The sequence below is a fragment of the Nyctereutes procyonoides genome, unplaced genomic scaffold (assembly GCF_905146905.1).
Source record: "Nyctereutes procyonoides isolate TBG_1078 unplaced genomic scaffold, NYPRO_anot_genome, whole genome shotgun sequence".
In the NCBI taxonomy this organism is placed as follows: domain Eukaryota; kingdom Metazoa; phylum Chordata; class Mammalia; order Carnivora; family Canidae; genus Nyctereutes; species Nyctereutes procyonoides.
The window spans coordinates 45045578-45062065 of NW_026575020.1; the positions used below are offsets into that span (position 1 = coordinate 45045578).

The window sequence follows — 16488 nt, forward strand, 5'->3', positions numbered from 1 at the left end:
CACCTAAATTGAATTTTTAATGCTACAGCATTTTTGTTTATATTTTTATTTTTTTAAAGATTTTATTTATTTACTCATGAGACACGGAGAGAGAGAGAGAGAGAGAGAGAGAGAGAGAGAGAGAGAGGCAGAGGGAGAAGCAGGCCCCATGCAGGGAACCCGACGTGGGACTTGATCCCGGGACTCCAGGATCACACCCTGGGCTGAAGGCAGGCACCAAACTGCTGAGCCACCCAGGGGTCCTTTGTTTATATTTTTAAAGCTTTGAGATACTTCCTTTGAATATACTGACTAGTGATTACAGCCCAAGCTGATATGTTGTATGGAATATATATTCAGTGCATTATCTCCTTTCACCTCTCCCCACCCAACTACCAGTGCCTCATTAAATTAGCATAAGTTCCACCTATGAATCAATGTCACCAGTTAATTAAGGTGTCACTGGTTTCTACTAACTCTGCCCAATTTTTCTGTTCTTGCATCAAAACACACACACATGCCTCTAATAGCACTAGCCTATACATTAGAGGAGAGTGGGTACAAATTTGGGGTGTTATAATAATAGAAACATCAGGGGATCCCTGGGTGGCTCAGCGGTTTAGTGCCTGCCTTCGGCCCAGGGTGTGATCCTGAAGTCCCAGGATCGAGTCCTGCATCAGGCTCCCTGCATGGCGCCTGCTTCTCCCTGTGCGTATATCTCTGCCTCTCTCTGTGTGTGTGTCTCTCATGAATAAATAAATAAAATCTTTTTAAAAAATAATAGAAATAATCAGAGGTGGGTATGGAGTGGGAAAGCAGGAATGGATTCCTTGAAAAAATGGCAAGTCTCTAGGAAAGGAGTGAGTAGATAGGACTGCAGGGGCTGAAACCCCCTAGTTTGACGTTTATACTCCCACCATTGCTTCTGGTGGCTGTCGGTCATTCAAATTCTGGTGCCAAAACCACTTCAAGACCAATTCTCCCCTGAGCAAGTCTCCAGCTTTTTTTTTTTTAAGATTTTATTTATTCCTTCATTCATGAGAGACACGGAGAGAGAGGCAGAGATATAGGCAGAGGGAGAAGCAGGCTCCCTGCAGGGAGCCCTATGCAGAACTCGATCCCAGGACCCCAGGATCACTCCCTGAGCCAAAGGCAGACAGACGCTCAACCACTGAGCCACCCAGGCATCCTGCAAGTCTCCAGCTTTAACATGCTGTCTGATTTTAACTATTGAATAGTCCAAGGTGTTTTTATTTTTTCCTTAATATATAATTTGATTACTGAAATGCATCTTATGTCCTTGTTCTGAGCCTTAGATTTCTGTTGCAGGAGATGGGAAGGTGAATTTCTCAGACTTTATAAAGGTGCTAACAGATAAGAACCTCTTCCTTAAAGCTGTGGGTAAGTAGAGATATTACTGAACAGATGGTGGTTGGGTGGCTGCAATTCACTGCATAGTAACCATTATTCATTTAGGCCTCAGATCAGGAGACAAGTGAGGAAGGCATATTCTGGGATGAGATTTACTGTCTTACTGCTTCTCCAAAACAATATTTGCTAAGCAAATTGATACAAGTTTAGAATTCTAACTTAAATGTGTCAAGTCCTTCTGCAGGAGACACTGCTTTTTGGCCTCCGATGTGAACACTTAGAATAGTGTAGAAAAATTCAGTCACCTTTTATAATATTCTTTACCAAATGCATGTGCCACTTTGGGAGGTACTCTCTTTACAAATGAATTTTTTTTTTTTTAGAAAAAGAAAAATGCTCTCTCTCATGCAAATTTGGGGTATAGACCATTCACTATTTCAAAAATATCCTCCTTATCCTGATGAAGTCTGCCCTCAGTACAAGGACTGGAGAGTCAGCTAGAGGTTAAAGAGCATATTCTCACACAAGGTCATAAATGAGGTGGAGGTGTCCTTAACATACTGTTATTAGTCCTCTGAGGATTTGTTTATGAGTTTAACAGTCTGCATGGGAAAACTACAATTTGTGTCATGTTTTCTAGGATAAATATATTCCAAATTCCAAATACTGTATATGGTTTTGAAAATTCATTCATAGGCAGTGAACTGTCCTTAAAAGAGGCAGAAGCCTCTTTGAAGTACATGCTTCAAGTACTACTGTAATAATGAGGGTTTGCCTGCAAGCCTGAGATATGTTTATCAGCAATTCCTTTACCCAAAAGAACAAGACAATAGTCCTTAATGCATAAGTCGTGTTTATGTTAAATGTATTAACTTATAAGTCAATATTTATTTAGAAGTCATGGAACTAAAGTATTTTTTAATGATTAATCAGTCTATTCAGTAATCAAAATGACCTTTCTACCAAATGAAATGGATTTTGAATGTTTTTCTATAATTTTCTAGTACCTGGATTAGTATTAATATTGTAAATAAAATAAAGACTGTAAAAGGCTTATTACTTCTTTGGATAGATATTTTTTCAGAAGGCATTTTGAATTTTTTCCCCTTCATAGTTCCAGAAAAGGAGAAATGTTTAGATTTAGCTGGCAACCCAGGGATCCTGTTGTTTGAAATCCTATCAAAGCTTGTAGAGACTTCAGCTTTACCAAGAAAGGCTATAATGGAAATAGTAAGGTAAGTGGCAAAGAAGGATAAAATCAGCCTTCATAGAAGCACTTATGAAGATATTTACAAAGCAGTCACATCTGATTAACATCCTAGTCCACAGGGTATGCTCCAAAACAAAGGAGAAGGGGTCTGTGGCAATGCTCACATGCCACATGAGACCTGTTCCTTCATCCCCACTCTACTAACTCCCAAATCACAAGATGGACCTCAGACCATCTCAGGGCCTACTGAGGGCATAAGATAGCCAAAAAAGTTCAGACTCTCCTACCCTAGGCTACAGAATCCAAGAAGAGTAAGACTTTTCCAGGAATGACTTTGGGTGGCCTTGGAAATCTAGTTTGGAAGATGTTCCCATTCATGCTGGAACTACCAGGGGCTCCCAAGAGATCTTTTGACTCTGAGATAATGTAGAGCGATTCCAGACCTCCCAAAGTAGCCTTTGGACTGTAGCTGAGCCAGAACTGGACTTGCAAATAGAGGATGAGGAAACATTTTCACACCCAAATGTGCTTTATTCCAGTAAATACCACTAAAGATAAATTTCCTCAATCTATTTTCATCATTGTATTATAGATATTTAATATTGCTGTTATCAGTCCTTTTAGCACATACTCTTTCAAAGGATCCTGCTTTCCCTCTTAGACTTAAAAATACAGAATGTTTTCAGAATCTTCAATGGGTAATCTCTCTATGCTATCCTATATCTGTCAGATATAGAATCAAAGGGTACATAAAATTCTACTCTTTATTCCAATTCAAAGGCATTTATTAAATGCCTGCTATTGGTACACAAATTTGGCACATTGCTTAACTTCTCAGCCTTGGTTTCCTCACCTATAAATGGAAACAAAAATAATAATACTACCTTACAATAATAAAAATAAAAATACCTACTTTATAGGACAGTTGTGGGGATATGTGATAATGCAGGTGAAGTGGTTCAATAAATATTCCTAGAGCTCAATATATATTATTATTTTGTGGAAGTAGCTAGAATAGTCATAGAACATATATATTATTTATTTTAATCCTCACCTCCTTAATGGATACTATTATCCTCATTTTACAAATGAAAAACCTGAAGTACAGGTAGTTAAGTAACTTGCCCAAGGAGCAATGGCGCCTGGATTTTAGCACAGTCTAATTCTAGAACCCATGCTCTTATCCATTCCCCTAGACTGCCTTTCACACCCAGTAGTGCTCAGGAAATCTTAGCTAGTGTTTTTATTATGACAAGGATTTTGGCTGTTACTTATCATAAACCTGGTTTCTAAGGAAATCAAGTGTTTAATACATAGCATTTGCATGTAAGGAACTTAAAATATAAATTGAGAAAAAAGCCATAAGTATTAGATAACTAAATATGCAGAAGTGAAGTGACACAAAATATATCACATAATTGTCAAATGAGTGGCAAAGAATCATTCATTCCTGAGAAAGCTGATCTTGAGTTGGTTAATCCTAGATTTTTATAGGTATGCCCATAGTTGATTATAGCATTTATTGAGCATAGCATGCTGTGTGCACTTTACATGCATTAGCTTTTTTGTGGATTACTGTCCCCACCTCCATGACTTGCCCACTCCACCATCTATTCTCAGCACACCCTCTGCCTACCTGATGTCTTGACATGTACAACACCAAATGATCCTTTTAAAACATTATCAGATCATGTTGTTTCTCTGCTCAAAACCTTCAAAACTCTCCATTCCCCTCAGAGTACAAGCCTCACACTTTACATGACTTACTGGCCCTCTAGGTGATCTGCACTCACCTCTGAACTCTTTGACTTCATCTCCTGTTACTCTGTTCAACCCATGCTGGCCTCCTTGCTGTTCCTCAAGTAGACCAGACATGCTCCCACCTCCAGGCTTTTGCACTTGCTGCTCCCCCTATCTGGAATGCTCTTTGCCCAGATATCCACATGAGTCACTATCTCCCCACCTCCAGGTCTTTGTTCAAATACTGTCATATAGTAGGGACTTCTCTGTCCCCCCATCTAAAATTCAGCCCTCCTACCACTCCCTGTCTCCCTCTCTTTTTTTCACACTATCACCTTCTAGTATAGTATATAATTTACTTATTTATTTTGTTATGTATTTTCTCATGCTGCTCTCCATGAGAACAGGGATTATTTTTGTCTGTTTTATTCACTGTTATATCCTTAGTGCCTAGAAAAAATTATTTACACTCAATAGCCCTCTGTTGAATGACCTCATTTAATCACTACTTCATCCATGTGAGGTAGGCTCCAACACCCGTTTGACAGGCAAGGAGAACATGGCGTAGAGAAGATCAGGCTGTATACCTAGCCCAGATCCCTCTCTAGGGTTCCATCTGCTTACTGGGCAGTCCCATAGCTACCTCAAACTCAAAATGTCAAAACCTAATTCATCTCCCTCACCCAACCCCACTTCTACTAGTTCTTCCACTTGGCTTCCAAATGTCAGTGAGTGACTCCACTGTCTCACTGTGTTTATCCAATTGCCAAAGACCCAGCATCCTCCTCAGCTGCTGCTGCTGCTCTGTCAATCCCCACATCCAACCAATCATGAAATCCTATTTGACCTCCTAAACCTACCTCTTAACTGTGCACTTCTCTCTATCCCCATGGTGGGGAGGGGGTGAGGAAAAAAGCAAAGGCCTGAGGACAGAACCATGAGCAATTCCCATACTTATGGAATGGAAAGAAAAAGAGAAGTCAGCAAACAAAATATGAGTCAAAACATTAGTCATCATGAAGGGAACCATGACAGTGTGAAGTCAAAGAAGCCAAAGCCACAGAGAAATCCAAACCAGGATAGACTTTCCCCCAGTATTAAATGCTAAAGTGAGGCCAGATGAAGTCAGAACTAAATGGGTAGAGTTAGATCTGACAGTTAAGATGGTAGTTAAGAAATCATAAGGGAGGGGCACCTGGGTGGCTCAATTAGCTAAGTGTCTCCCTTCAGCTCAGGTCATGACCCCAGGGTCCTGGGATGGAGCCTCAGGTTGGGCTCCCTACTCATCTGGGAATCTGCTTATCCCTCTCCCTTTGCCCCTCCCCCTGCTTGTTCTCTTTCTCTCCCTCTCTCTCTCTCTCTCTCTCTCTCTCTCTCTCTCTCTCTCTCAGTAAAATCAAGAAAATAAACTTTAAAAAAAAAGAATTTTAGAGGGCATAAACCCACAAAAAAAGGGAAAACACTGGACAAGAGATATCAACATAATTTGGGAAACTGAAAAGGAAATGGATGACTGTTTACCCGCTGGTGAGCTCAGAACAAGTTGACACCTGAACACCTGCTGTGGAGAAGGTCAAGAAGCCAGTTCTCATCATAGAACACCTGACAGGCTCAGGAACTGAGGCACCAACAACCTCTGAAAGTAGGGAGCAAGAGAATCCTGAAACAGAAAGACTGGTTAAAAGTAACATGAGAAGCAGGTTGACCCTTAGATTCTTTTCCCTAACCCCACACAACCAAGGGACTGCCCTGACAATTACCTTTCTGAAGAAGATGTACCAGAAGTATTGTTTGGACTCAGGGATATCAGACATAACTAAGTATGAAGGTATCAAAGTGGAACCCCAGAATTATGTGAAAGTCCACTTATTGAATGATGAGGCCCCCCCACACACCAGTCACCTTCCCCTTCCCTAGGTCCCAATGTGCTGACAGCTAGATTCATACCACTCAATTAAAATATCAGACAATCCCTCACCAGGGTAACTGACTAGCCAAGAGAGCAAAAACCATGGATAATCACAATTAAAAGGCCTCTTAAGGGCATCTGGGTGGCTCAGTCCGTTAAGCCTCTGCCTTCTGCTCAGGTCATGATCTTGGGAGTCTCAGGATCAAGCTTCTGCATCCAGCTCCCTGCTCAGTGGAGAGTCTGCTTCTCCCTCTGCCCCTCACCCCGCTCAAGCTCTCTTGGTCTCACTCAGTCTCTCTCAAATAAATAAAATCTTTTTTTAAATCTCTTTAATTGGGCTCCACCCAATTAGCTGACAGTGAAGTTCCCACTCAAAATGACCCACCATACCAAAAAGCTTCTAATTGGTCTTAAAGAATGTTTACTCTCACTTTTAAATATGAATAGGCATCCAGGAACCAAAAGGGATTTCAGGAAAATCTGTGTTATTAAAGAAAGATTGCAAAAGGAAATAAGGGAAGAAGAAGGGGAGGAAGCCACTAGTTATAAATACAACATGGTATGTAACCGGTGAGCAAAGATTAGTGTGTCAGGGAAGGGGAGAATATAGACTGCAGCAGTGTTCTCAAATTCTAGCACACATCAGATCATCTGGAGTGATTGTTTCAACATTGCTGGATCCTAGGGTTTCTGATTCAATAGATTTATGTGAGGATCAAGAATTTGTATTTTGAGGGGTCAGTTTCTTATTTTGGCTCAGTTGGTTAAGCTGCTCCCTTTGGCTCAGGTCATGATTCCAAGGTCCTGGGATGGAGCTCCATGTCGGGCTCCCTATTTAGCAGGAAGTCTGCTTCTCCTCCCTCTGCCACTCACTCGCCATGCTTGTCCTCTCTGTCTAATAAATAAATAAAATCTTAAAAAAAAAAATTTGCACTTCTGGCAAGTCTCCAGGGCTGCCGATGCTGCTGGCCTGCAAAGCACACTCAGACCTATAGAGTATGCAGAGGATACTTGGAGGGAAAGGAAAGGTGAACCTTGAAGGACCTGGTAGGAATTAAATTACACTAAGTGTTAATATGTTTTCAGAGAAGAGTGAAAGCACTGGGGATGGTTGGTTTCAAGGACAGGGAAGGAATTATCTGATTATAAACCAACCCTAGGAATTCCTGGGTGGCTCAGTAGATTAGACATCCAACTCTTGATTTTGGCTCAGATCATGATCTCAGAGTCATGGGATGGAGGCTTGTGTTGGGCTCTGCTCTCAGCAGAGAGTCTGCTTGGATTCTCCCTCTCCCACTGTTCCTCCCCAACTCGTGCTTCCTCTCACTTTCTTGCTCTCTCAAATAATCTTTTTTTAAATAAATAAATAATCCAGGCTTCAATCAGAATGCTATTGGCACATCTACCAAACCACTGCTGCAGCTCCAAAGTTTAGAATGAATTCTTTCCCTCTTTCTGAGAAGAGAAAAAAAAGTTGCCTGTCATCATCTCAGATCCCATTGCTATAAAAGAAAAACCTGTCTACATAATGATGAGAAACCAAGGTGTTATATTTTTCCCTCTGGGACATTAAGAAGTGATGCTCCTCTGCCCAGCATGCTGAGAATTGTGAGGTCTTCCACATTCGTACTGAAGCCCCACTACACCGAGTCAGTAAGAAACAAGTACTTCCCTCTAAGCAGCCAGATCTCTACCACAGCTGCAAGGGAAATTCACCATTCTAGCTACAAGAAGGAATCTGATCTACCATTAATATTTAAGGCATGCATGTCTGTACATCAGATGTTACGTTTGGGGATGTTTGTGCTATGAATGAGAGTCCTTTAGCATACATAGCCTGATGTAATTTTAGAATTTATAACATAAATGCATACCAGTAGATCTACTAGATCTGTTTATACACATGTTCATACACATACACACACACACAACTGCAAAGAAATGTAATCAGTAGTGATTTACCAAATAGTAAGATTACAGGTGATATTTTCTTTTTTATACTTTTATTTTTCAAACTCTATGCAATAAGGATTTCTTTTAACTAAAAGTTGCATTTTAAACTCAACATAAAGTAATATAATCATAGGTATGTTTAATATTTGCATTCAAGCTGGTACCACTTAAGGTTTTGTCAATGATCACAATCAATAGATATTTTTCTAGACAGGACTGAGGAGTTTGGGGCAGAGGAAGGAAACTAAAGCCCAGAGACTAGAAATATAAACTAGCCAAATAGCCTGTGCAAAGTATTAACAGATATTCTATAAATGTCACAGAAATAAGCATTCAATAATATTGAACAAATATACAAATTAACTTTAAAATAAATGTATTCATCATGCAACTTGCAACTGGACTTTTTTTTCTTTTTGTCTAACAGACACTTTTTCAGTAGGACTATACAGCACTTTTTATTCTTTTATGGATTAATTTTTTTTTAGCTATTTCCAAAGAAAATTCCAGGAAACCACATCAGGAATGTCGTGGAGCTCCTACACTACGGGTTATGGAAAAAGGAGATTTAAACTAGATATATGCACACCTCCAAGTTCAAGCACAGCTGCCTTTGCAAATGCTGCCCGGATTGCAATAATGAGAGAAAAGGATTTACTTAAATTTCTTGAAGAGCTCAAGAGTAAGAACCATTTGTCCTCTCCCATTGTTGTAAAGGACTTATTTGTACATTACTAGTCAGAAATAAATAGTAGAGACCAAGTGCTATAAAAGCAGAACCACAGTATATTCTGAGTGACAAATATCATTTGAAAACAAATCTACATCCTCACCTGAGTCCTCCTGATACAAGTGAAGCCTAGAGTCTGGATGAAGCCTAGATTCTGTGGATGGGGAGGGAGGTCAAAAGAGTGAAAACAGGGGTCATGGCCACTGAGAAGACTAGACACAGAGCAAAACAGGCACTGCAGGCATGTCTTTTATGTAAATTTATTCCTACACTGTTCATAATACCATTTTTGTTTTTATCTTTTAAGGGTGCAATCCTCCTTCAGGTAGCCCATATTCAAAAATACCCGTCTTTCCATTGTTTCCTAATGTGGACGGGGTGGTGATGGGAAAGCCATTCAAAGACATACAGAAATTAGAAATGCTAAGGAAAAGAGAGCCGCTGAACTTCTTTGAGAACTATTTTTTCCATAAAAGGGATTGGAAAACACAGGTAAGATGCTGGTTATGTCACATTAATATTTTTTTTAAATTTATTTATTTATGATAGTCACAGAGAGAGAGAGAGAGGCAGAGACATAGGCAGAGGGAGAAGCAGGCTCCATGCACCGGGAGCCCGATATGGGATTCGATCCAGGGTCTCCAGGATGGCGCCCTGAGCCAAAGGCAGGCACCAAACCGCTGCGCCACCCAGGGATCCCTGGTTATGTCACATTAATTTAAATACTTAGGTTTTCAAGTCCTAATTTAACAGAAGAACATCTTTTTTGAGATTTTCGGTTTTCATTTATTTTTTTTTAATTTTTTGTATTGGAGTTCAATTTGCCAACATATAGCATAACACCTGGTGCTCCTCCCTCCAAGTGCCCCCCTCATTGCCCATCACCCAGTCACCCCAACCCATTTTTAATGGGTTTATTTTCAGTCATTATATTTCAAGATTTCTATTTATTCATGAGAGACACATAGAGAGAGGCAGAGACATAGGCAAAGACACAGGCAGATGAAGAAGCAGGCTCTCTGCAAGGAGCCTGATGTGGGACTCAATCCCAGGACCCCAGATCACAACCTGAGCTGAAGGCAGACACTCAACCACTGAGCCACCAAGGTGCCCCTTAGTCATTATATTTCAAACCAGATTCCATAGCTGTGCTCCTAAATTTAAGCCCAGGTATAAATATTTCATTTAATTTCAACAAATAGTTAAACTTACTGAAAACTACCTTACACTTGGGGATAGAGGTGAGGAGTATAAGAATAACAATAAAAAGCTCCTTAAATCCTACCTATGCCTGCTCTCCCTTCAACTTAGTGGCCAGAAGCTGCATTTTGGGCTCCCTCAACTGGCTCTAGATCCTGGTTGGGCCAGACACCATGGGATGAGAGGACCAGATCCTCAACTGAGTGGAATGATGCTGTGACGGAGGCGCCACCCTGCCCTTGGACTAGAACTCTACTTATAGTCCAGCTACATCTTCTGGCCTCCTTCAAGCTCTGAGTTTTAAGCTGTCAGGCCACCATGCCTTGGTTTCTAGAAATTCTCTGAGGAAGCTCTGGCCTTACTCCTGGTTTATGACAGGCCTCCCAACCTGCAAAACAACATCAAGATTTGACTGGAGACCAGCCCACCCTGTGAGGCATCTCCGGGTTCCAGAAGTCCACATGGTGTTCACATCACAATAGAACCTCTTAGAAGAAAAAAAAATAAAATAAATTTTTTAAAAAAAAGAACCTCTTAGAAGGCCTTTCAGGCATAGGGTTTAAGAGTCTCCAAGGCTGGAATGAGGGAGTTGCTAATCAGCAGGCATACAATCTCAGTTATGCAAGATGAATAATTCTAGAGATATGCTGTACAACATTGTGCCTGTAATTAACAAAATGTACACCAAAAAAATGTGTTAAGAGCATAGATCTCATGTTAAGTATTCTTACCACAGTAAAATAAAAATTTTTTTAAAGATTCTAGAAGAAAACAACAGGTGTTGGCAAGGATATAGAGAAAAAGGAAAGCTCATACACACACCCACACCCACACACCCACCCACCCACCCACACACACACACACACACACATATATATATGCATAATGGAATATTGCTCAGTCATAAAAAAGAATGAAATCTTGCCATTTGGGGGCAGCCCAGGTGGCTCAGCAGTTTGGCGCTTCCTCCAGTCCAGGTTGTGATCCTGGAGACCCAGGATCGAGTCCCATTTCGGGCTTCCTGCATGAAGCCTGCCTCTCCCTCTGCCTATGTCTCTATGTCTCTTATGAATAAATAAATAAAATCTTTAAAAAAAAAAGAAATCTTGCCATTATGCAACAATGTGGATGGAGCTAGAATGTATTATGCTAAGGAAAAGAAGTCAGTCAGAGAAAGACAAATACCATATGATTTCACCTATATGTGGAATTTAAGAAACAAAGGGGAAAAAAATAAGAGAAGAAACAGACTCTTTTTTTTATAAATTAATTTTTATTGGTGTTCAATTTACCAACATACAGAATAACACCCAGTGCTCATCCCGTCAAGTGTACCCCTCAGTGCCCGTCACCCATTCACCCCCACCCCCCGCCCTCCTCCCCCTCCACCACCCCTACTTCATTTCCCAGAGTTAGAAGTCTTTATGTTCTGTCTCCCTTTCTGATATTTCTCACACATAAGAAACAGACTCTTAACTATAAAGAACAAACAGATGGTAACCAGAAGGGGATGGGTAGGAGGATACGTCAAATAGGTGATAGGGATTAAGGAGGGCACTTGTGATGAGCACCAGGTGTTGCATGCAAGTGTTAAATCACTATATTGAACACATGAAACTGATATTACTGTATGTTAACTAACCAGAATTTGAATAAAAACTTTTTAAAAAAAATAAAGACTCTTGGAACACCTGGGTGGTGCAGCAGTTGGGCAGCTACCTTCAGCTCAGGTTGTGATCCCAGGATCTGGGATCAAGTTCCACGTCGGGCTCTCTGTGGCAAGCCTGCTTCTCCTTCTGCCTGTGTCTCTGCCTCTCTCTCTCTCTCTCTGTGTGTGCGTGTGTGTCTCATGAATAAATAAATAAATCTTTTTTAAAAAATAAAAAATTCTATAGAGGAGTATTACAGTAGCAGACTTGATCTTTATCTCTCCAGATGAACTCATCATATCCACAGGCAGATATTACGGACAAGTTGGACATTAGGGAAACTTTATTCCCCTTTAAATTTATTTCCCGGGATCCCTGGGTGGCGCAGCGGTTTAGCGCCTGCCTTTGGTCCAGGGCGCAATCCTGGAGACCTAGGATCGAATCCCACATCGGGCTCCCGGTGCATGGAGCCTGCTTCTGTCTCTGCCTCTCTCTCTCTCTGTGACTATCATAAATTAAAAAAAAAAAGATAAATTTATTTCCCAACACTAAGCCCTCCACCTGTGATCCTTATCTGTTTACTGTCAATCTCTTCAGAATATAAGGGTCATTTAGGCAAGTACTTTCTTTCACGATCCCTATCACCTAGAACAGAACCTGGCCCATAGAAGACTAAATATCTTTTGGATGAAAGGAAAATATAATACAAAACCTTTATTCATTGAAAGCAAGATTGTCTCTAATCATATCAGCAGAGAAAGTGTCAATAGCTTCCTAAATGGTCCCCTTTTATCTTTGTCCTCTGCAGTCTATTCTCAACACTGCAACCAAAGTGGCTCCACTAAAATCAACTCAAAACTTTCCAAAGGCTTTTCATATCATTCAGAGTAAAAGCCAAAATCTTTACTATAACTCACAGAATCCTACACAATCTAAGCCTGAGACTTCCAATAATGGTAGCCACAGTGGCTATTTAAATTTAAAGAATTGGGAAGCCCTGGTGGCTCAGCGGTTTGGTGCTGCCTTCAGCCCACGGCCTGATCCTGGGAACCTGGGATTGAGTCCCATGTGGGCTCACTGTATGGAGCCTGCTTCTCCCTCTGCCTGTGTCTCTGCCTCTCTCTCTCTCAGAAATAAATAAAATGTTTTTAAAAAATAAATTTAAAGAATCACCTGGGTGGCCCAGGAGGTTAAGCGTCTCCTGATTTTGGCTCAGGTCATGATCTGAGAGTTCTGGGATGGAGCCCTGCAACTGGCTGTCCGCTCAGCAAGAGGTCTGCTCGCTCTCCATCTGCCCTCCCCACCCTACACTCTCTTTCTCTCTCTCTCTCTCTCTCTCTCTCTCTCAGTAAATAAATCTTTTTTTAAAAAGAGAAAGAGGGGCAGCCCTGGTGGCGCAGCGGTTTAGCGCCGCCTGCAGCCCGGGGTGTGATCCTGGAGACCTGGGATCGAGTCCCAATGTCGGGCTTCCTGCATGGAGCCTGCTTCTTCCTCTGCCTCTCTCTCTCTCTCTGAATGAATAAATAAGTAAACCTTTTAAAAAAATAATAAAAGAAGGAGAAAGAAAAAAGAAGAATTACTGGTTTTGGGAGTACTAATCAACAAGAACTAAAATACCACATACACCACAGTGACAAGGGAGATGAAGAGGGTTATACTCAGAATTAAAGTTTTCCAAGATCATTTTATTGTTTAAGTAGAGACTTAGGATATTGGCCAAATCTATATTTCATTAAAGTTATAATAAGTGTTTAAAATGTGAGGATAATCAGTAAAATGAATCATGAATAATTTAATGAATAATTATTAAAACGAGTAACTGTCAAATAGAAGGGGGAAAGAACAAGAAAAAAAGGGAAAACATGGAATAATAGAAAGTACAAAACAAAATAGGCAGAAAAATCCAAATATATAAACAATCACAATAAAAGATAAAATATACTAGTTTTTTTTAATATTTTTTTTAATTTTTATTTATTTATGATAGTCACACAGAGGGGGGGGGGCAGAGACATAGGCAGAGGGAGAAGCAGGCTCCATACACTGGGAGCCTGACGTGGGATTCAATCCCAGGTCTCCAGGTTCACGCCCTGGGCCAAAGGCAGGCGCTAAACCGCTGAGCCACCCAGGGATCCCAATATACTAGTTTTTTAAAAAGTATTAAAAAGGGAAAAACAAAAATTGGATCATCTTTCAAAGTCTAAAAGGATACTAAGACTGATTTTTAATAATTTTCAGACATATATTCTTTAAAGGAGACATACCTAAAATATAACACAGAAAGTTTGAAAGTAAAAGGACAGAAAAAGATACATCAGGCAAATACAAATCAAAGTGAGCCAGTATCAATCTATTAATATGGGTAAAGTAAAATTTAAGGAAAACATAACTAAAGATAAAGATGATATTTAATTTTTTAACTCATCAGGAAGATATATAACTATCCTGAACGTGTATGCACCTAGCAAATTGACAGATAAGGTGACAGTTAACAGAATTGTAAGGATTAGACTTTTTAAAGGCATTATGCATGCTAAAAAAGTGAATAGATAAATCCATAGTCACAATGGGAGATATTTATCATGCATCTCCAGAAACATAAAGCAAACATAAAAAACACAAAATCTTTTATTTAAAAAATTAAAAAAGGAAATCAACTGATTTTACAAAAAAAAATGTTATCTGTTTAAGGAAAAGAGATATGGAACATTGCAGAATCAGAATCTAGGAAAAGTTGTTTCAGGACGGGGGAGCTTGAATACATTAGTAGCCGGGAAGAAGGGCCCTGAGAGTCATGATTCTCCTTTAAAAAAAATTTTTTTTATTTATTCATGAGAGACACAGAGAGAGAGAGAGAGAGAGAGAGAGAGGAAGAGGGAGAAGCAGGCTCTGTGCAGGGAGCCTCATGTGGAACTCGGTCCCGGGACCCCAGGATAACAGCCTGAGCCGAAGGCAGACACTTAACAGCTGAGCCACCCAGGTGTCCCGAGCCGTGATTCTCAACACGGCTGCACAACAGAACTACCAATGAGAGCCTTGAACAACCCTGTGTTCAGGCCACAACCCTATCCAATTAGAGCTGGGGATGGGGCTTAGGCTTCAGTATTTTTAGAAGTTCCAGCATGCAGCCAAAGCTGGCAACCACTGCCCAAGGAAGAGAAACTGAAGATGGAAGAGGGGGCAGGACTAGCTACAGACTTTGTGGAGCCAGGGGCAAAATGGAAATTTAGGACCCCTTCTCCAAAAATTACTAAGAATTTAAAGACAGCAACAGCAGAGCAATAAACCAAATTCAGGGATCTTCTAAGCGCATAGTCCTATGGGATTGCACAGGTCACACACCCATGAAGCCAGCCATGGAACAAGGAAAATCTAAGGGAAATGGTCCAGGAGGGGAATTAATAAAGATACAGGGGCCTTGGAAATCAGGAAAAACTCTTACATATAAGAGGCAAGAGCAGAGGGGTACCTGGGTGGCTCAGTTGGCTAAACATCTGCCTTCAGCTCAGGTATGATCCCCTGGATCCTGGAATCAAGTGCTATATTGGACTCTCTGCTCAGTGGGGAATCTGCTTCTCTCTCTCCCTTTGCTCCTCCCACTCCCCAAGCTTGCACACTTCCTCTGTGTCTCTCTCTCAAATAAATAAGATCTTTTAAAAAGAAGAAGCAACAGGGCAGCAGGGCAACCTGGGTGGTTCAGTGGTTTAGCGCCTGCCTTCCCCCCAGGGCGTAATCCTGGAGTCCTGGGATCGAGCCCCACATCAGGCTCCCTGCATGGAGCCTGCTCCTCCTGCCTGTGTCTCTGCCTCTCTCTCTCTCTCTCTCTCTCTCTCTCTCTCTCTCTCTCTGTCTCTTAAGAATAAAAAAATAAAATCTTTAAAAGAAGAAGAAGAAGAAGAAGAAGAAGAAGAAGAAGAAGAAGAAGAAGAAGCAACAGCAAAGAGGAAAAATCAGGCAACACAATGGAGAAATCCTAAGGTGCAAAAAAGAGTTAAAAGAATTAATGTTATCTAGTCCTGGTGAGACGATCATTAGCTGAGGGAGTGTGCAGATCTGGTTTTCCAGCAGCCACTAGGAGGACAGCTATGAATGTCTATAAGAGGGTTAAGAGCATTCAATGAAGAAAAGTAATGTCAATCAGTCCCAAGGGCCTGGATGAGACTGGGTACTACACGTTTTCAAAGAAAGCAATCTGGGGCACCTGGCTGGCTCAGTTAGTAGAGCATACAACTCTTAACCCCGGGTTGTGAGTTCAAGCCCCACATTGGGTGTAGAGATTACTTAAAAATAAAATCTTTGAAAAGAAAGAAAGAAAAAGAAAGAAAAGAAAAGAAAGAAAAAGCAAGCAAGCAATCTGCATGTTTACATAATTTCTACCAGCATTGTTCAGCAGCCCAGGAACAGGGAAAACAGCCAGTTCCCCAGTTGAAGTTTGGAAAGTAATAGAGGTTGTACTCTGTGGAGGGCACCTTCTTCATTTTTCAGTGCTTTGTGATGGCTTGGAAAATTTGGCCAGGACAGAGTTGGTTCCCCTCCACCCTCCATATCTATCCCACACATAAACCATCTTCTGGTCTACATTTCTGAGTAAGTTTCATTGTGAAAGAGAATTTGCTAAATGCTCATTTATACACAGCGCTATACCAGGAGCCCACAAAATATGGACAGGTGGCTTAGCAATAACCTTATAAATCAATACAAACCCCTTCCTAATATGATGTGTTTCTGTTTATTATGTCTTTGTTGT

The 16488-nt window shown here is 40.8% G+C and overlaps 1 protein-coding gene across 1 annotated transcript in view; it reads left to right on the forward strand.

Moving 5' to 3' along the window:
* Positions 1 to 16488, forward strand: part of EFCAB3 (EF-hand calcium binding domain 3) — a 31409-nt gene that overhangs the window by 12794 nt on the left and 2127 nt on the right. The window contains exons 5-8 of the mRNA XM_055311913.1: positions 1309 to 1380; positions 2465 to 2585; positions 8651 to 8844; positions 9200 to 9384. Of these exons, the coding sequence (XP_055167888.1) occupies positions 1309 to 1380; positions 2465 to 2585; positions 8651 to 8844; positions 9200 to 9384 (572 nt within the window). The remainder of the gene's footprint in view (positions 1 to 1308; positions 1381 to 2464; positions 2586 to 8650; positions 8845 to 9199; positions 9385 to 16488) is intronic.